This window comes from Phragmites australis, chromosome 17 (assembly GCF_958298935.1).
Source record: "Phragmites australis chromosome 17, lpPhrAust1.1, whole genome shotgun sequence".
Taxonomy (NCBI): domain Eukaryota; kingdom Viridiplantae; phylum Streptophyta; class Magnoliopsida; order Poales; family Poaceae; genus Phragmites; species Phragmites australis.
The window spans coordinates 10,508,152-10,529,910 of record NC_084937.1 but is presented as its reverse complement, the minus strand read 5'-3'; the positions used below and the strand labels follow the sequence as shown (position 1 = coordinate 10,529,910).

The 21,759-nt window shown below is 41.8% G+C and overlaps 1 protein-coding gene and 1 long non-coding RNA gene across 2 annotated transcripts; one reads left to right on the top strand and one right to left on the bottom strand.

Annotated features, from left to right (window-relative positions):
- On the top strand, positions 1 to 18,149 carry LOC133897674 (SEC14 cytosolic factor-like). The gene is made up of 11 exons (XM_062338471.1): positions 1 to 283; positions 395 to 423; positions 2,199 to 2,282; positions 2,387 to 2,440; positions 7,945 to 8,022; positions 8,331 to 8,384; positions 8,713 to 8,772; positions 8,850 to 8,945; positions 16,805 to 16,906; positions 16,992 to 17,072; positions 17,456 to 18,149. Exons 1-11 carry the CDS (start codon positions 229 to 231, stop codon positions 17,768 to 17,770), a joined length of 1,008 nt encoding a protein of 335 aa, XP_062194455.1. The 5' UTR covers positions 1 to 228; the 3' UTR covers positions 17,771 to 18,149.
- A 2,341-nt stretch (positions 18,150 to 20,490) lies between these two features.
- Positions 20,491 to 20,996, bottom strand: LOC133897673 (uncharacterized). The gene is made up of 3 exons (XR_009905951.1): positions 20,929 to 20,996; positions 20,711 to 20,828; positions 20,491 to 20,615 (listed from the first exon to the last, which is right to left on the bottom strand). It is a non-coding gene; the product is annotated as an uncharacterized LOC133897673 (long non-coding RNA).
- Positions 20,997 to 21,759: the final 763 nt, after the last annotated feature.

The window sequence follows — 21,759 nt, the reverse complement described above, 5'->3', positions numbered from 1 at the left end:
GTCCCTGTTGAAGGACCCTAACTACCAAACCTTACGATCACCGGAGATCCACCCCCACACACCACCACAGTACCAGCGCGGACACATACGCACGGTGTGGTGTGGGAACGCACAAGAACAGAACAAGAAGGCAAGAACAGAGGGAGAAAAGGGGAGGAGCGGAATTGAAAAGGCAGAAAAGGTCCATCTTTCTCTCGCTAGACCCCGCGGACTCCACAGCCGCCGGCAATGGCAGCCGCTTCCGAGAAGGCCATCAAGCAGTTCGCCGCGCTCATGGACCAGCGTGAGTCCTCTACTCTTGTGCTCTTCTTCTCCTTTTACAAGAAAAGGAAAAAGAGCTTTTTTTCTCTGGGAATCTTGGTTACTGAGGTGCGTGGTAATTTCTTTCTTGCAGTGGAGGAGCCGCTCAAGACCACATTCCAGGTCCCGATCTTCTCCACTCGCTGTTCCTGATGGATCTCTGCTTTCTTGCTGGCTGATTTGGTCCTGGTTGTTTTCTGACCAAAAACCCCTGGCTCTTGTGTTGTTTTTGCTTGCTATGCGTATGTTGAAGCTAAGTTTTCCTTTGTTCTTGCTCGCATGCTGTTTATTAGCTCGCATTTTGGTGGATTTGGGTGCTCGATTTTTTTGTCCGATTCTTTTTTTTTGGGGGGGGGGGGGGCATGGCAGTGTATTTTTCTGAAGAAATTGCGAGTTAGTCTGTTGTCCTGTGTTAGCTGTGTAAAGCTTAGATCTTTTGGTATTTCATTGTGTCCAGAACTCAATTTTGGTTAAGCTTTGTGTCGCTCTTTTTTGAATTGTGATCAAATTTGGGTTTTGCATGCTTTTTTTTTCACTTGGACGCCAAGTTTGGATCTTGAACAGCTAGTTTGGTTTTTTTCTTGAGAGAAGCTGATTTGAGCTCAAGTATGCTTTCATCCGTGTTTATTATTTCGAATTTTTGGCCAAGATAGAATTTTGGTCTTTGTTTTTCTCTTTCTTGTGGATTGAAGTGATGTTGAGTGCTCAACTTGGTTCTTTGGAGAGCATCGTTTGTTGCCATAAAGCTTAAAGTTCATGTGGGTTGAAGTGTTTTAGGAGCTTTCAGAAACACCTTTTTGTTGCCGTATAGCTTGAATTTTGGAGAAGTTTGCACTTCGTTATCATGCCTAACATTTGGAAATGAACTCTTCTTATTTGCTTTGGTTGCATACAGAGATATTTTGTTTGGAGATATCACCAGATATGACAAGTAGTACTCTGGTTCCCTAATTGCAGTTTTGGTACAGTTGTGGTGTCGGTGCCGTTTACTGTTCCCACTGTTCCCTGTTCGCCATTTGGCGTCCAAATGCTCCGTCTTTTCTTATTTGACTCGTAACTAAATTCAGTCATGTCTGCCGGCTAGGAGGGTTTCTAGACTTCCTACTTTCTAAGCTCATGTAGGACTTTGGGAGGTCAATCATGCCAAGATTATATTGGTTAGGAGTTGGATTCTGAATTAGTCATTTACTCCATGTGACTATGTCCAAGCTCGTAGTTGTGTAATCCATACGACATGTGGATCTCAATGAGAGCGAATTAATGGCCAAAGAAGTTTCTGTTGTTTGATTTGGACGTGTGCTGATGAGGGTGGACCTGGATATTGATGTGTTCCTGATTCCTGAACATCTGTGGCCTGGACTGTTCCTGGTGGTGGTCCTGGAGTCCTTCTCATGACTCATGATAAGTATGCTAATAAGGTTCATGGATGATATCAGAACGAGGTGTGGGGTTGCGCAACTGTGCTGGAATCACAATATGTCCACTGAAAAACAACACTTTTATTTTCTTTTTCTGTCGACATGCTAGCATCACAATATATGTCCACTAGGGAACAATATATATATATTTTTCTCAACCAGGAGGAAAGACTCCCTGGGCATTTTTTAAATTTAAGATAGGGGAGTATCGAATCCTGGCTGGCTAGAAAAAACTCGTTGAAACCAATTTCTTAGGAAGGTATTCATAAATTGGAGGCACTAACCAACTGAGCTATTCACACTAGGGAACAATATTTACTTGTCCCCTTGTGATGCTAGATGTGTTCTGTTTGCAGCTGTCTTTCCTTTTTTACAATTGATGTTGTGTCGTTGCTCATTAACTTTTTGTGATTCTTTATACTAGATTTTGAAAATAGAAATTTGACGAGCGAAAAGTGATTAGTTGTGATATATTTGCAGAACGTGCATCAAGGATACCCAAGAGGGACTCTGGTGCGATTTCTAAAGGCCAGAGACTGGAGTGTTCCCAAAGCTCATAAAATGGTAAGGCACTAAGGCTTCTTACATAACTTCTACATTCAGGTCGAGAAGTTATATATGTTGATCTCTTGACAAGAACTAATGAAACATACAATTGTTTGGTGTAGCTGATGGATTGCTTAAATTGGAGGATACATAATGAGATTGACACTGTGCTATCTGTAAGTACCTTTTTTATTGTACAAAGTCTTAATTTTTCGTTCAAAGAAAGCAGAAAGGTAGACAGGACTGCCAACCAATGACTTCGAATATGTTTTATAATGACTGCAAAAGATAGACAAATGAATTAAAGGCAAATAGCAATATCTTTTGTCTGCATATTTCCTACATTGGTGGCAGCATAATTTTTGAAAAATTGCTTCATTTGTATCATGCACTAAATACTGATACAAACATGCTTGTGAAACTCTATTTTATTTTATGTGTAAGAAAACAAGCGCGACAGGATCGAAAACGAGATACGATTTTTACATGGAAAACCCTTGCGGGAAAAAATCACGGGCACAAATCGGCGATATTCACTATATCAGGGATGTGTATAATGCAGGGGATTACCATGAGCGTCTCAACTCTTCTGATAGTTTATAAGATATATTTATAGGGGTGGACACATACGACTCGAGTCTAATACGGACTGTTCCGGAACATGGGTCGAATGCGTCTCTTGTATGGTCTAACAAGAATTCGGATCACAATTCAACAAACTCCACATTAAGATGAATTCCATCTTGTAGCAATTAAAGAATCATCCATGAACTCCCTTCAATAATAAATATCACCGACGTCAAAAGTCTCTATAACTCAAACTGTAATACCAACTAAACTTGAGCATAGCTCAAATTTAGTAGCAGAAACTAGCTTTGTCATCATATTAACAGGATTATCATGAGTGCTTATCTTGCATATTTTAATATCACTTTGAGCAATGACATCTCGAATATAATGATACCTCACATCAATGTGTTTTGTTCTTTTATGAAATATCTGATCATTTGTAAGGCAAATAACACTCTGACTATCACAGAAAATATTAATACAAGAATTATCTCCATAAAGCTTAGTGTACAAACCTCTCAGGCAAACAACTTCTTTGCATGTTTCAGAAATAACTATATATTCAGTTTCAGTAATTGATAAATCAACAGTGACCTACAAACATGCTTTCCAACTAACAACATAACTACCAATGGTGAAAACATAACCTGTGAGAAATCTCCTCTTATCCAAATCACTAGCATAATCTGAGTTAACATAACCAACAAGTCCATCTCCAGATTTTTCAAACTGCAAACAAGCATTAGAAGTACTACGCAAATATCTGAAAATCCACTAAACAGCTTTCCAATGCTTTTTACCAGGATTAACCATGAATCTACTAACAACACTCAGTGCATGAGATAAATCAGGACGAGAGTAGACCATAACATACATAAGTGAATCAACTGTACTTAAATATGGAACTCTAGACATGTACTCAACATCACAATCCGACTCAAGACATAAAGCTGAAGACAATTTGAAATGTGCAGCTAATGGAGTACTCACTGGTTTTGCATCATGCATATTGAAACGACGAAGGACCTTCTCAATATAGTCTTGTTGACTAAGATATAACTTGCCAACTTTCCTATCTCTAATGATCTCCATGCCAAGAATTTTCTTTGCTGCACCTAAATCATTCATCTCAAATTCACTACTCAGTTGTGATTTCAATTTGGTTATTTCTGATTTATCCTTTGCAGCAATCAACATATCATCGACATAGAGAAGTAAATAAATAGCTGAACCATTAACAGTCTTCAAATAGACACAACTATTATAATCAAAATGCTTAAAACCATTAGAGAGCATAAAAGAGTCAAACCTCTTGTACCACTGTCTAGGGGATTGTTTCAAACCATAAAGAGATTTCTTTAATTTACAGACAAGATCTTCTTTTCCAGGAATAACAAAACCTTCAGGTTGATCCATATAAATATCTTAATCTAACTCCTCATGTAAAAATACAGTTTTAACATCTAATTACTCAAGTTCATAATCACGCATAGCAACAATACTGAGTAAAATGCGAATAGAACTATGTTTCACAACAGGGGAGAAGACATCATTATAATCAATACCTGGAATCTGCCTATAGCCTTTAGCAACCAATCTTGTTTTATACCTTGCTGTTTTATTAGGAGAAATACCCTAATTTCTTTTGAAAATCTACTTGCAACGAACAGGCTTCTTTCTTTTGGCAATTTGACTAAATCCTAAGTACCATTCTTTTCAAGTGACTCAATTTTATGGTGCATTGTAGTCATCCAATTATTGCAATCAAAAGAAGTAATAGCTTCGTTATAATTAGAAGGTTCTGCATTACCTTTAACTTCTGCTGCACAATTCAAAACATAGACAACAATATTACACTCCTCAATTAACTTCTTGGGTGGATTAATTTGTCTTCTAATCCTATCAATTGCAATAGAATATTGTGTAGGCTGCACAACGGGAGAAGAAGGTAGAACACTAGACGAATCATGGTCCATAAATAAACTTTCAGTAATAGGCGCATCTTGGACAGCAACATCTGATGTACTTTCTGCATTAATAAAATGTTCTACCTGCACGTTATAACTCTGTTGACTCTGAACAGGAGTATTAGACAACATAGAAGATTCATTAGAGACAATATTCCTACTAATCATCACCTTTTGTGTTACAGGATTTCACAATTTATAACTTTTAACACCAGATTTATAACCAAGAAAGATGCATTTAATAACTCTAGGCTCCAATTTACTATTATCAACGTGAGCATAAGCAGGACAACACAAAACTCTCAATTCTGAATAATTAGCTGGAGAACCAGATCATACCTCAACTGGAGTTTTCTTATTAATAGCAATGTTTGATGATCGATTAATAAAATAGCAAGCAGTGGAAACAACTTCAACCTAAAAACGTCTATGCATACCTGCATTAGACAACATGTAACGGGCTCTCGAGATGATAGTTCTGTTCATACGCTCAGCTACACCGTTTTGTTGTGGAGTACCAGGAACAGTGTACTGCCTCACAATGCCTTCAGACTTACAATATGAATCAAATTCATCAGAACAAAATTCCATCACATTATCAGTGCGAAGTTTCTTTACCTTCTCAGTTTACTTTTCAACTAAAACCTTTCACTCTTTAAATGCTTTAAATGCTTCTTATTTATGTTTTAAGAAATAAGGTCAAACTCTCCTAGAGTAATCCTCAATAATAGTTAACATATAATGAGAACCACCTAGCGAAGGTCTACGAGATGGTCCCCATAAATCAGAATGCACATAAACAAGAATACTTTCTGTTATATGAACTGAAGTGTTGAATTTCACCCTTTTATGCTTGCAAAAAATACAATACTTTCAAAATTTCAGCTTGCCAATGCTATGTCCATCAAGAAGACCTCTTGTGCTCAATTCTACTAAACTAAGTTCACTTATATGCCAAGACGCATATGTCATAGATTAGTAGCACTAGAATCTGGTAATGAATGTGAACTCACAGCGGTATCACCTGTGATTGTAGTGGTTCGGAGATGATATAAATTGACAGATTTCAAATCATCTTTCATTACAATAAGAGAACATTTTTTCACCTTCAAAATACCATCTTCACCTGACCAATCATACCCTTTATTATCAAGAGTACTAAAAAAAATAAGGTTCCTTTTTATACCTGGAACATGCCTCACATCTGTCAAAGTTCTAACAATATCATCATGCAACAATTGCACGTGGGTTGTCATCACCTATCTTAACAGAACCAGTATTTTGAACAGAATTATAAGTTTACTCTATATATACATATATGAAAAGACGCAACAGAGTCAATAATGTATTCATCACCACTACTAACACATCCAGCAAAAACAACAAAAGTCTCTCCATCAGAACTATTATCAGAAGCAGCAACAGAAGCTTTACCTTCTTCATTAGATTTACCTTTTCTTTTTTTTATTCTTAAATTTATAACATTCAGATATGTCATGATTATTTTTCTTGCAATACTTGTAGAATTTTTCTTTACCTCTAGATTTTGAACGGCCCCTGTAACCGTTCGAACTTTTCTCTTTGGCTATTATGCGAATTCTTTTCTTTTGTCCTGCCACGTACAATCAAACCTTCTCCGTTAGAAGTAGAGCCATCAGAAGATATCATCTGTTTCATCTTTTTCTTGTCATGCAAGGTTTCATAAACTTCTTTCAAAGTTAGTGTATCATGACTGTATAATATGGTATTTCTGAAGTTTGCAAAAAAACTGGACAATGAGCACAAAATAAGACTCAAGTCTTTATCAACATATTTTACCTCCATGGATTGCAGGTCAGCAATGATCTCCTTAAAGACCGAAAGATGATTCAACACAGAACCACCCTCTTGTAATTTGTGCGTGAACAGTTTCATCTTCAGATGTATTTTGCTGGTCAGATCCTTTGATATGCAGATTGATTCCAGTTTTAACCATAAAGCAGCAACAGTTTTCTCCCGCAAAACTTCCTGTAAAATATTGTTTGATAAATAAAGATGAATTTGTGACAAAGCTTTATGATCTTTTCTTTTTTCTTCATCGGACCAAGACTTTTGATCTTTGTTACCAAAATTATCAAGCGTATCATCCAGATTAGTATGCGCAAGAACAACCTGTATCTTTACTTGCCATAGAGAAAACCTTGTATCTCGATCTAGCAGCGGAATATCATATTTCAAAGAAGCCATGACGAAGAAATACCAGAAGGAAAAATAATCTGTAGTGATCTACGTATACTGCCGTGTAACTCTAGCAAGAAGGAAAACTGTAGCCTGTGTACGATTTGCAAAGAAGCTAGTAAACTCTTCTAGGTAATATCCAGTGTGCACGTAGCATAATCACAACTTTTGGCTTTTCACATGAGAGAGCAGGCCAGGTGTCCTCAGGACTTGATCCTCTCTTTTTTTTCTTTGATCCAATGGCTTCAAGGTGAATCGGCTTGGCTTCTCTCTGGTGGACGCGCGAGATGAAGGAATAGGCGCAAGCAATCGGCGGACTTCGAGAGGTCGCCTCGGGAATTGATCTGGCGCCTAGCGCCGATCGCTGCTCCATCGTAAACATGTGAACATCTAGGCCAACAGATGTGCGTGACGTCAAATCGCGCGAAGGAAGAACGGACGACGATGACGGTTGCTCGATCGGGCGTGCCGCGAATTCGACGAATCCCTGACCAACGGTGACGAGGATGTTAGAAGAAACCGATCTATTCTTTTTTTTTTCTCGTACTCGTGTGTTTCTCGTGTAGATCCAATCCGGCTCTAGTACCAATTGTAAGAAAACAAGCACGACAGGATCAAACACGAGATACGGTTTTTACGTGGAAAACCTTTGCGGAAAATAACCACGAGCGTCAATCGGCGATCTTCACTGTATCAGGGATGTGTACAATGCAGGGGATTACAATGAGCGTCTCAACTCTCTTGACAGCTTACAAGATATATTTACAGAGGTGGACACATACGACTTGAGTTTAATATGGACTGTCCAGAACATGAGCTAAATGCGTCTCTTGTATGGCCCAACAAGAATTTGGATCACAATCCAACATTATGATTTAGCTTATGGTATTTGTCTAACCAGCATCTACCATTTGCTTTCGTTGCAGAGACCCATAGTGCCATCTGATTTATACAAGGCTATTCGGGATACGCTACTTGTTGGATTGACGGGATCCTCCAAGCAGGTACAATGATCAAACTCATCTTTCTCATTTTAATATTTTTTATGGTACATTTTTACCAATTCATTCTGCTCTATTCGAGTCCTCACATATTTGCCTAACCTTTGCTGGTTGTGAGCTGTGTTTTATATCTAATTATATTTACTACTGGTGTGAAGGATATGCGAACATTGCTCATGCTTTAGCAAAATAGGCATCACCGATCCCAACATGTGCATAAGCAGTCTATTTAGTTTGCAGCAGTTTGCTTTCCCTGTATCGATAAAGGCTTTTATTATGTGCTTTAATTCATGGTCGTTTCCTTTTTGTAGGGACAACCTGTTTATGCATTTGGCGTTGCTCTCAGTACCTTTGACAAGGCTTCGGTAGGTGCTAACTGTCTTTGAAAAAAAAAATCTAAATCTATTGGATTATTTTTAAATAATGACAAGGGATTTTAATAGTAGTTCTGAATCAGATTCCTAGATCTTAACTTGGCGTGGCACAGCATGTCTGTTAATAAAAAAACACCCTTAATTTGAGTAGCAATGTACCATGAATATAAAGGATAAGCTGAATGATATAATTTTTTCTTCAGTTGTAGGATCTATAGTTAACCACATATCAACATTACTCATTTTACATGCAACGGCATACTATTTTTCTATAAAAAGAAGATGCTTTCTCTAAAATATCTTATTCATATTGCCTTAGGTGAACCACTATGTGCAGTCACACATACAGATGAACGAATATCGAGACCGTGTTGTCCTGGTAAGTGCTTTTTTATTAATGATCAATGGTACCAAATTTTGAGAAAGAGATTAAATATGTTTTGTGTTCTTCATTAGCCTGCTGCATCGAAGAGGTTCGGGAGACAGATTAGTACCTGCTTGAAGGTTATGGATATGACTGGCCTGAAGTTGTCTGCATTGAGCCAGATAAAGGTGAGCTCAAATTATTTTCATTTTTGATAGAGCTCTGTGGTGATCTGAATGAGAATTGTTGTCGCACGTCAGTATATATTTTTAGTTTATAAAAGATGAACATGATTGTTGGTGGCAGTTATGGTTTGCAGCCACGTGGCATAATAAGAAACTGATTAACAAAATATAATTGAAGGCGAGATGAATTAAGAAGACATCTAGAATTGAGTTCACTGTTTGATAGAGCTGCAGGATAACTGAGGATAGATTTTAATGGGATGTTTCAAGCAATAAAATAGCTCTCTTGAATTTTGCTAGGATGAAACTGAATCTTGCTCACAAACCGATAGTACCTTTTTAGTGTTGGGAAACTACATCACTGGTAGGATTACCGGTTGTTAGTAATTTTGTCTTGTTGGTTCTGGGGTCGAGATACTAGTCCAAATCTTTAGTAATTAAAGTACTGATTATGCAGACGTCGAGATACGACTAAAATTTATGTGGAGCATCAAGTGATCTATGGGCACAATTAATCTTTCGTAGCTCTCTTCCATTTTCTCTGTATCATTCCAATTTTATCGGATGTCTCTTCCATTTTCTTCCTTTATCAGTTTCTCCTTTATTGCTTTTTGGCTTTGTGCAATTATGGTCTTGCCCTGACTCTTGACCCCGATTTGTTTGTAAAATAAATGTTTGTTTTAGATTGGTTCCATCATAAGCTATTCTTGACTTTCGCAATCTTAAAAAGAATTTTATCATTGAGCGAACACTAGTCCATTAAAATATCTATGGGCTGGGTGCTGGGGTACAACTGCAGAAGCAGAATACACACTTAATTCATTGTTCAATCGTAGCCATGAAAGTTTCAGTTCAGCAATAAATGTCTTTGGTAGGTTTTGAACCCAGTATTGACAACTAAAATAATTAATGTATTTGTTGGATTACCTATCCTACCAGGCCTAGCCGACAGGCCCATGTCCAGCCGATGACTCTATCACCCTAGTCGTCGGCCAACCCTATTAGGGTTATGTTTGTATAGAAAGGATTTGTATGTATAGAAAGGGTACCTGTAGTGTCCTAGTTTAGAGAGATTGATCCCGAGTATTCCCCCATCTTCATACTCTTTCATGGTATCAGACTAGGAGCTCCCCCCCTCTCCTGTGCTTATTCAGTTCTGCGCCCCCCTCCTGCACACTTCCCCTGTGCCGATCGCCCCCCACCTCTACGCACAAATCAGTGCAGCAGCACCCGCACCCCCACCGGAGCAGCAACCTCCTGGCGCCAATCTACTTCACCATGGCCAACACCCAAGCTTCCACTCTCTCCACCATAAACGTGTGTATGCACATCCCCTTCTCACTCGAGCTTCACCTACCGAATTACTCCCGCTGGCGCGAATTGTTCCAAGTTCTCGTCAGCAACTTCGGTGCCAAGGGCCACATCGATGGCTCATCCAAAGCCAGACACCAAGACAGGGGACCAGTTACGCCGCCCATCTCTCTACTCTACACGTCCATCTCCGAGGATATACTCTCCATCGTCATCGTGCCCGGCGCTTCTGCGCACGCTATTTGGACTAGTCTGGAGAGACTGTTCCGCGACAACAGGATGGCACACGCCTTCTCCCTTGAGGCAAAATTCCACAACCTGGCCCAGGGAGATCAGACCATCTTGGTCTATTCCCAGCGCCTCAAATCCTTCGTCGACGCCCTCATTGGCCTTGACCAGAAGGTGTCTGAGGATACTCTCGTCCTCACCATGTTGCATGGTTTGTTCGACCCCTTTTGCAACATCGCCACCGTCATCAAGACAAAGACGTCGTTCTCTACATTCCTTGAGGCTCGCTCCCTCCTCCTTGAGGAGGCGAACCTCAAGATTGCTGCGCCTGCCGGCTCCTCCATAGCTCTGGTGGCCACAACCAACACCAAACGTGTTGTACACAACTCCTCCAGCCACTCAACTGGCTATGGTGTTGGCACCAGAAACTCCACCTTCAACAGGGGCAATAACGGCAACAACGGCAAGAGGAACAAGAATAAGAACAATCGTCGCAACAACGGCAACGACGCCCACGTCACCGTCGCCCCCTTCCCTTGGCCCTAGAGCGCCATGTGGCCTAGGGTCAGCCAAGGCATCCTCGACCCACGACCCCAGGCTCCTAGTGTGTAGCATGCATTTGCTGCACTTGGCGCGTACAACATCTCGCCTGCTGCACCATCCTCATGGGATCAGGCCTCCCTCATCCAAGCCATGAATGCCATGTCCATGCAGCAGTAAGCACCTTGGTTCATGGACTCAGGTGCCTCCTCCCACCTGTCTTTTGACCCAGGTAACCTCTCCCATCTCTCCAACCTCGAAAACTAGAACACAGGTCGTTGTCGTTAACAGTTCTGTCCTTCACGTCATTGCCTCCGGCTATGCTGAGTTTCATGTCGGCAGACCTCTCACTCTTTGTAATGTCCTGGTTTCCCCCAACCTTATTATCAATCTTATTTCTATCCGTAAATTCACCACTGACAATTTCTATTCTATCGAGTTTGACCCCTTTGGCTTCTCTATGAAGCATCTCCGCACTAGGAACGTGATTCTCAAGTGCAATGACTCCAACGACCTATACTTGTTTTCACGTCGCCTATCCATCGTCATCACGCCTACATCACATCATCCACCGACTAGGTCATATCGTCAGCCAACCCCTCTCTAGACTTTGCGCTAGCATCGCCATCGCCACAAATAAAGCGGCACCAACCCTCTGTCATGCGTGCCAGCTCGGACGACATGTTTGCCTCCCGTTTGCTGCTTCGGTTTCTAGTACCAATAAACCTTTTGAGCTTCTTCATTGTGATATGTGGACATCTGCTGCACCCAGTATTTCTGGTTAGAAATACTATGTCGTAACGATTGATGATTTTACACATTATTATTGGACTTTTCCTCTCAAGCTAAAATCCGATTCTCTGCCTATCATACGCAATTTTCATGCTAATGTCACTAACTAGTTCAACATCACAATTCAGAATATCTAGTGCGACAACGACCGAGAGTTTGACAATCATGCCACACACTCCTTCCTCACATGCGGCATTCATCTCCGCCTCTTGTGCCCCTACACATCCCAGCAAAATGGGAAAGCCGAATGCGCCATTCGCACCATCAATGACGTTCTTCGCTCACTACTCTTTCGCTTTCATGCCTCCTTGCTACTGGGTCGAAGCCCTCCACACCGCCACCTACCTCCTCAATAGGTGACCTAGAAAAGCTCTACCTTCCTCTACACCACACCAGGCCCTGTTCGGTCATCCTCCTACCTACAATCATCTTCATGTTTTTGGTTACCTTTGTTATCCTAACATCTTTGCCACCATGACACACAAACTAGCTCCTCGCTCTGTCGCCTGTGTCTTCCTCGGTTACCTAGAGAATCATAAAGGTTATCGCTGCCCTAATCTGGCCACAAATCGAGTCATCTTATCTCACCATGTGGTGTTTGATGAAACCGTTTTCCTCTTTGCTTCACAAACACCAACCTCATCTAGCACATGACATTCGATGCAGCCATTGATTTTTTTAGTAGGTCATACAACCAGTCCAACTGGTGGCGCTTCTACAAGAGGCACGACAACACCAACAGGTCCCTCAGACGTGCCGGCGGCCGATGCTGTCCCGAGTGTGACGGCACATTAGCTTTGTGTCTACAGCCGACGGCCGCGTGAGGTCATTTCTGGGCCACTGGTTCAGCACAGCATGACAGTTGGTGCGACGCCCCACCACAGCACATCGGTTGCCGCGACAGCCAGAGCAGCAGCCGCAGCGGCGCTCCACCTAGAAGCGACGGTTGGCCCGTCCACAGCCGGCGATCTCCCTGCCATGTTTCTAGGCGGGCCTACCCACAACCAGTGATCTCCCTGCCGCATCACCAGCTGGCACGATGATGGATCTACACGCAGTGGTGGCGGATCTCCATCCAAATCCACCCTCACTTCGCATCTAAAGCCGGTGGCCGCGCGACATGACTACTGGCGAGACGCGACAATTGACGAATTCACCGTCGTCTCCGCCAACAACACTTGGGATCTCGTGCCTCCTCCACCGTGCACCAACATCGTCTCCAACTAGTGGATATTTTGCCATAAGTACAACTCTTGCACGCTACAAGGCGCGTTGGTTTCTACGTGGCTTCTCCTAGCAGCCTGGCATCGACTACGACAAGACTTTCAGCCCTGTTGTCAAGCCGACCACCATCCGCGCTCTCCCTTGCCGTCTGCAACAACTAGCCCATCCACCGGCTCGACGTTAAGAGCGTCTTCCTCAATGGCAAGCTCGAGTAGACGTTCTTCAACTAGCAACCCTTTGGCTTTGTCGACAAGCCAAATCACGCTTGCCGGCTCAACAAATCGCTCTACGGTCTGAAGCAGTCTCCTTGCGCGTGGTACAACCGCTTCTAGATTTCTGTGGTCTCCATCAGCTTCCGCGGCTGCAAGACAGACTCCTCCCTCTTTGTCTACCACAGCAGGACCGACATCGCCTACCTCGTGCTGTACGTCGACGACAGCAGGACCGACATCGCCTACCTCGTGCTGTACGTCGACAACATCATCCTAACATCATCAAGCACGTCCCTGCTTCAGCGGATCATCAACACACTCTGCAATGAATTCACGATGACCGATTTGGGCGATCTCCACTACTTTCTCGGCATCTCTGTGCATCGGGACTCCTGTGGCATTTTTCTCTCAAGAAAAATATGTCACAGAAATTCTTCAGCGGGCCAACACGTCTACATGGAACCCGTGCACCACGTCGATTGAAGCATGCTCCAAGCTGGCTGCTGCAGTGGCGTCTTGGTCTCCAACCCGACCCTATACCATAGCCCTGCAGGTGCTCTCCAGTACCTCACATTCATTTGTCCCGACATCACACATGCTGTTTAGCAGGTCTATCTACACATGCACGATCCACGAGAATAACACTTCCTACTGATCAAGCGTATTCTGTGGTACGTCAAGGGAACAATCAACCATGGCCTGTAACTCTCCCGTAGCTCCTCCTACCACCTCGTTATATACTCTGATGCAGTATGGGCGGGTTGCCTCGACCCTTGCAAGTCTACTTTAGGCTATTGTGTCTTCCTCGGTGACAACTTGCTCTCTTGATCCTCCATGCGCTAGCACACCGTCTCCTGGTCTATTGCTGAGGTTGAGTACCAAGTTGTTGCCAACGCCGTCACCTAAGCTTGCTGGCTGCGCCAACTCCTCGCCTATATCCATTGCCTGTTGACCAAGGGCACCCTGGTCTACTGCGACAACATCAGCGCCATGTATCTCTCTACAAACCTGGTCCAACATTAGCGGACTAAACATGTGGAGATCGACTTGCTTTTGGTGCGCGAAAGGGTGGCCCTTGGCGACATCCACATTCTACATGCCCCAACGACCCTTCAGTACGCAGATATCTTCACCAAGGGTCTGCCAACCGCGGTGTTCTAGGATTTATGCTCCAGTCTCAACATGCGCGAGGCTACAAGTTGATATTGTGGAAGGGTGTTGGAATATCTATCCTTCGAGGCCCAGCCGACAGACCTAGGTCCAGCTGACCGGCCCTATCACCCTAGCCGCCAACCAACCCTATTAGGGTTATGTTTGTATAGAAAGGATTTGTATGCATAGATAGGGTAGCTACAGTTTCCCAGTTTAGAGAGATTGATCCCTTAGCTTGTATAGCTCATCTCTTCCTAGTTTAGCACCCTGTACATCTATATAAGCTAGCTAACTCCAATGGTAATAATCAAGCCAAGTATTCCCCATCTCCATAGTCTCAGTATTTAGTTTCATGTATCTACCAACCATGTACATATTGTGGGCAGAGAATTACTTTGTTGGCATTAGAAAACATAATGCTGTGCATTGTGCCCCTTCCTGAAGCCTACGGGGCACAAATTTGTTGAAAAGTGTAAGGTACAGCGCACAGTAGTGGCCAGGACTCAGGGTTAGTATCAATGGCAAATATGCCATTTGAAACAATAAAATGGCCTCGTTTTCATTTATGTTGTATTGACGTGTATTTGCTATGAGGCCACAACGAACTGGATTACTTATGTATATAATTGGAGTCATTGCTTTTGTAATATTTACTGTTTAAACTTACATTTATGCCTGCTTTTTTAACATTTTGGGCTTGAAATGTTCCAAGATTTGTTTTTCTATGTTGAGATTTTCCTTTCATGAAATGTTTCGACATGTTACCTAGAAAAATGCTTGGAGCTATTATTTTTATGCTTGCACTTTATCCTTTCCTTTGAATCAAGTTACATGCATGGAGACGCTTTCTGAGACATGAAATTTGAAACTGTAAAATGAATGGACATAAGCATGGCGTGGACATATATATAACAGGAAATAATATTAGAATTCAAGTTCCAACAGATGGACTCTCAACAGGTGGTACCTGTGGCATGTATGTGACTGGAGTAGGTGATCAGAACACTCTTCGTCGGACGTGGATAGGGTTTTAGGCTTCGGATCATGAGCCCCCCATAATAATACTGCCAACTTCGAGTTGCCCTATTGAAGAGCCTTGTTTTTGATTTTGTTTGTGATGTTTGTACTTGTCTTTCGGGCTGGGTGCATATTGTGGTGCAGAAACTGAAAGCGAACTCTTATGCAGTTGTATCTCCTTGTTATAACGATAAGAGATAATAAAGCTTCCTTTATCGAAACAATTTCAACATATAAATTCAGCGTATCCAAACAGTTACAGTGGTTGGACAGGCTGAATAGCCAATGTAAAAGTTGTGTCTAGAGCATATTTGCATTGCTAAGCGGGCAAGGGCTTCCTAAGATTTTGTAGTATGATGTTTTATGTCTCCATTGCTTGAGGAATGATTGAAAGCTGTAAAATGAACATCTCAGTAATGATTCAATGGGAGAACGGGAATTATATTGACAAATACTGTTGAGCAGTTTAATCTGTTTTTCATGCATTCTTTGCCTGGGATAATGCTTGATAAGAATTAAAAGATATGGAGGGTAATTCAGTCCTTCTAGTTCCCAGCTGACACCACATGAAATTTTTCTTACTATTATTATTATTATGTAGACTCTAATAGCTGTAGATTCTTTAAATCTTCATAAACAATACTTTTTTTTTGGTAAAAATTCAAATTACTCTCCGGAACTATTCGTAGTGTCCGAATTTTAAAACCGTTTATTTAACCCCCAAACTCTAAATAGCGGATCACATAACCCCTAGAGTGATTTTTCTCGGTGGTTTTACTGACGTGGCGGTAGTTTCAGTGACGAACAGTTCACGATGTCATTTTCGCTGACATGGTAGTGCATACGTGGCATGCATGCGCACATGTCATATTTTTCTCGCTCACCTCTTTCCTGTCGGCCTCTCTCTCCCTCCGGTCGGCCTCTCTGCCTCAACTCCCTGCGGTCGGCCTCTCTCTCTCTCTACCTTTCTCTCCCTCTCGCTGGCCTCTCTCTCCCTCCCATTGTCCTCTCTCTCGGGCCGGATGACTCAAGTCATATGCGACGAGTTCTACCAGTGCCCAAGCTAACTCAGTTCCAAACGCACGAGAGAGAGACGACGTGGTAGCCACGTGTGGCAACCACGTCATCAAAATCGCTATTGCAAACCACTACAAGGGATTATGTGATTCGGTATTTAAAATTCAGAGTGTTAAATAAATGGTTTTAAAGTCCGGGGGTTAAATAGATGATTTTAAAGTTCATGGGTTATCCGAACACTAGGAATAGTTCAGGGAGTAATTTAAACTTTTTTCTTGTTTTTTCAAGTTATTTGCCAATCATGTGCTTGTATTACTTACAGGAAGAAATGTTGCAGTAATACTTGTCAATTGTTTCCCCATACTGCAGATGTTGACCATGATTACAACTGTTGATGACCTTAATTATCCTGAGAAAACGGAGACCTATTACATTGTGAATGCTCCATATGTTTTTTCGGCATGTTGGAAGGTCAGTGCACCTATTAGATTTTTAAGTTGCCTTGCTGTCATGTTCTACCATGATTGAATTGAAGTTTCTTTTCACTCATGGCCAGGTTGTGAAGCCACTTTTACAAGAAAGAACTAAAAAGAAGATCCAAGTCTTGTATGGCTCCGGAAGGGATGAGTTATTGAAGGTAAAGATCCTTCATTTTACATTTCCCTTAAGTTTGAAAACGATATCACTTTTCTGGTACGAAACATATAGCCTCATAGTAACGTTGTCTGGTTTTACATCCCTATTTTGAAAGTTTTGAGCCTTAGTCTGAAGTTCTCCTTGATGTGATTATGTTAAAAGCATCTCAACAAAAGCTGTAGCCAACCATTCTGCTCTGGAAATTATAGGTGCATCTTAGCTGCTCATTTCGGAGCAATGAAAACCCCTCTTGCTTAACAAGGGACATTTGATAGTGGGCACAGCATTGCACAACTACCTTCTCATAGGCTTTTCTAACTATGGGGTGGTCCATTGATTGATTTGCATGTTTCCGACTAACAATCTCGATTCTGTCACCCGCAGGTTATGGACTACCAGTCACTTCCACACTTTTGCAAGAGAGAAGGGTCAGGTTCATCCAACGAGTCACTCGACGGAGTTGATTGCTACTCCTACGATCACCCTTTCCACCAGCAGCTGTACAACTACATGAAGCAGCAATCTCTGAACCAGGACTTTGTTGGTCCCACAAAGCAAGGCTCGTTCCATGTGGATGTGCCCACACCTGACCTAGAGGAGGTCAAGATCGTGGAGACTATCCAGTCGGAGCTCCACGGTTTGAGGGGAAGCAATGGGCTCTCCCACTCATTCAACAGAATCAAGATTGAAGGTCCATGAGGGCGCGACGGTCCATGGAGATGAGATATTCAGCTTATCTGGACCCCAGGAACCTATGCTGGGGTTGTAGTACCTCTTGCTTGCAATCTCTGGCTGCAGGCTTGATTAGGACGAGTAGAGAGTGTAGCAGAGAATGCGATTCTAATAACCGAGTCTGTGTTATCCAAGATTGTCGTTTCTAGTTTACCTAGTGACTATCGTTGTATTTCATGCTTATGGCATGGAAATGTGATGCTTCCACCCATGAAAGGAGTGTTCCCTATGTATCCATGAATGTATATAAGCCATAATAGCCAATTTTGTCTCTGAACTCTGCTGAGAGACTCAAATTAGTCCTTAACCTATCAAATCAGCGAATTTATTCTCTGAATTTTGTTTAGAGGCTCAAATTAGCTCTATCAAATCGGTTAGTTTCGCACCTGAAGTATCTATTTTTGGCTAAAAATATCCTTCCTCCTACATTAAATATACATTATACCTTTACTTCATTATAAAATATTCATTATATCCTTGCTTCATTAGAACCCATAGTATACGTCCACATAATGAAACTTGCTTTTTTGATGTAGATATAAAAATGTGTGAATTAAGTGCAAATTATATTGTCCATGTTATGAATTCATGATTAGTTTACAAAACAGATATGTTCACTGACATTTCATAATGAAACAAAGGTATAATGGATATTTCACAATAAAGCAAGGGTATAATGGACTAAACTAGCCGATTTGATAGTTCAAGAACTAATTTGAGCCTCGGAGCAAAATTCAAGGACTAAACTGGCCAATTTGGTAGTTCAAGAACTAATTTGAGCCTATGAGCAAAATTTAGGACAAAATTGGCTATAATGCCTGTACATAACTGCCAACTCGATGCAGTGGTCTATATATGGAGACTCTTGTACTCCCTGCTAGTTTTCTCAAGATGATCACTCTTACTATATGTCATAAAGTCATCCCTAATGTTTTGTTTCTTAGGTGATGTTTAAAAAAAAGAAATTGATGTTAAAAAATAAGCTTTCTTGAGGGGTTCTAAAACAATTTATTATCTCACAGTAATTTAGAATTGCTCAAAGAGCTAATTTATTCCATAAAAAATAATCTCATTCTCTCATCTTTAAATTATTTGCTACATTTTCTTTTTACTTATGTGAATACCTAATTAATATCTAAGAAACTAGCACTTGAAGTAGCCTAAAAATCAATTTGCGAAATGTTTACCACCTTAATATACACTCTCTCCGATCATCAGAAGGCGATGCGATGTGATGCAGCTTTGGGCTACATGCAGTTAAACTAAACTTTGCCAATTTGTATAATTCAAAAATGATTATGTTTAGTTGCTGCTGAGCGATTGCTGACCGAACAAAAGACGGTGAGGGTTTTGTAACTTCTGCAACAAAATAACAATTAAATTAGAATGTGGCTAACACCCGTGCATCCTAAGGTCATTCTGCCCGTACACACTTAATCAGGAAAGAACTTGATTATGCACCTTCATAGTATGGTAGACGACCTGAAAAGAACCCCACACGATAGCGCACCCATGCCAGCGCCAGCGCAAGCACTCCACCTCATGAAGCGAGCTCATCACACTTGAAATGCATGGACCAGTGCATCCCATATTCCCCCATAATAAGCATACTTGAGACATAATAAGTGTTAGAAAAATTGAATTGACAAAAGCAAATCATTATCACTTGAAAAGCAATTATATTAATTTAGTGAGCAAATTAAAATAACTTTAAAGCAAATTAGATTGTGGGTGCCATTAGCTCTCACAGGGAGATACCGATCGGACGAAAAAGTCAATTGTTAAGTAGTTCTCATCATCACGTGAAAAAGCATTTTTATTAATTTTGAGAGAAAATTAGAGAAACTGGAAAGGCATAATAGAGCATCACCACCAGAAGGAGAAAAACATATCTGAAACAAACCAGAAAAGCACTTTGATGTATTTTGCTAGGCAAAATGTAGCAGTGTATGGGCAAAGCTGTAGAATTGCAAACAAAACTAAGAAAAACAATTTGACTTATTCAGCTAGGCACATTTGAAGCAGCATATAAGCAAATCGATACAAAATGCAAAAAAAAATTGGTATAGCAGAGAAGGGAGAGAGAGAGAGAGAGAGATTTGGGTGGAGGCTGCCAGATCAGGAGGCTCCACACCGGACAAAGGTGGAGAGGCGACGCCATTCCTAGGATAACCAAACTGGCAAAGATGGCGTCTCCACGGTTAGCGAAGGTGGAGGTCGCGCCATCCTGGAGCCCCTGCCAGCGGAGGTGGCAGCTGACACCAAACGGAGGAGTTCGCTGGAAGCCGCTGGAAGTGCTGAGGCAACATTAGAGCATCTCCAATCAAGCCCTCTTCTCACCCCCTATCCTACATTTGAGAAAAAAACGATGAAAATTGATCTCCAACCGACCCACTATCCGACCCCCTTTATTTGAGGACCCCTCAAATCTCCTCCCTCATCCCCTAAATTTAGGGGCTCCTCATCCAACCCCTCATTTGGGAGAGAGGAGAGAGAGAGAGGAAGAGAGGGGAGAGAGAAGAGAGAGAGTTACCAGATATTAATAAAATAAAGATGATTCGAATATAGGGGGTCAAATATGAGGGGTCGGTTGGAACACGTTGAGAAATAGGGGATGAAATCTGGATGAGGAGCCCCTAAATAAGAGGGATAGGGGGTCAAATATGAGGGCTTGGTTGGAGATGCTCTTACACCGCGAGGGCAGGCAGATTCGGCGAACTCCATGTGGGGGATAGCCGACAAGCCCCCCCCCCGCGTTTGCATCTGTCAGGCAAGTCCCCATGCCAAATCATAAACCCCCACTTCCGCGCCACTGAATCAAAACACCATCACAAAAAACTCAGAATCTCAAATGATTTGGGAAAAGGGGAATGGAATCGAATACAAAACACAGGATGATGAACTCACATTTCTGTGATCCCCTCCATCATGATTATGATTTCCGCTTCCCACTGGATCAAACACCAAACATGACGACTCACCTTTCTGTGATCCCCTCCATCGAAATTATGATTTCCTCTTCCCACTGGATCAAACACCAAAACAAAACCGTTGTAAATCGATTTGGGGACAGGGAACGAAAACACACTAGAGAGAACGAACCTGGTGAGAGAGAGGATGCAGACAAAATGAACAGGCGCGGCTGCCGATGACTCGAATAGGCATCTCCTGAAACTGCTCGCCTCCCCATGCCATTTGTTTCTCCGTATCACTGACAATGACAAAGTATATAATTGTAAATATAGATTATTGTAGATTTATATATAAGAATTAAAAAATAGATCGAATGATCTTGTTGTCTCTTATTTACTCTGTATTGAAAAGATAACTCATTTATTTACGAGAGTGATAGTATTTATTAAATAAAAATAAGAAAAGAAAAAAAAAATGTATAAAAGTTTGAGAATGATTTGTATTTAAAGAATAGTTAAAGAGACTAAAACAATCTATATTTATAATCAGATAGTACAAGATACACAACACAGCGGATGTGAAAAAATCACGCGAATCCTCATGAGCCCAAATGATAACTCGACGAGTGCGTTGCTGCTGTGTGAACGCAGACACAAGTTGAAAGTTCCACAGCCCCTGCCGGTTCAGCGTGCATGCCGCGCGCTCAACGCATGCACGCTCGGAAACAAGTCATTAACATTAAATTGCATATCCTTAACCAATCACCCTTAACTGCTCCCTCCCAAAATAGCCGTTTCGGAAGCCGTGGAGGCAGCCCAACAGCTTCAACACCGAGTCCCCGTCCTCCTGCATAAATCTCCCTCTCCTTCACCGAGCCAGATCTGCATGCATCCAAGACCGATATGCCAAGAGTGGTCGGCTGTACAAGTGAAGGTTTCTCTGTAGGGAGATCAGATCAGACCAGACCATGGAGACGATGGCGATCGTGACGGTGACCGGCGGATCCAGCCCGTCGTGGACTTCTTCTGCCTCCTTGGCTGCGT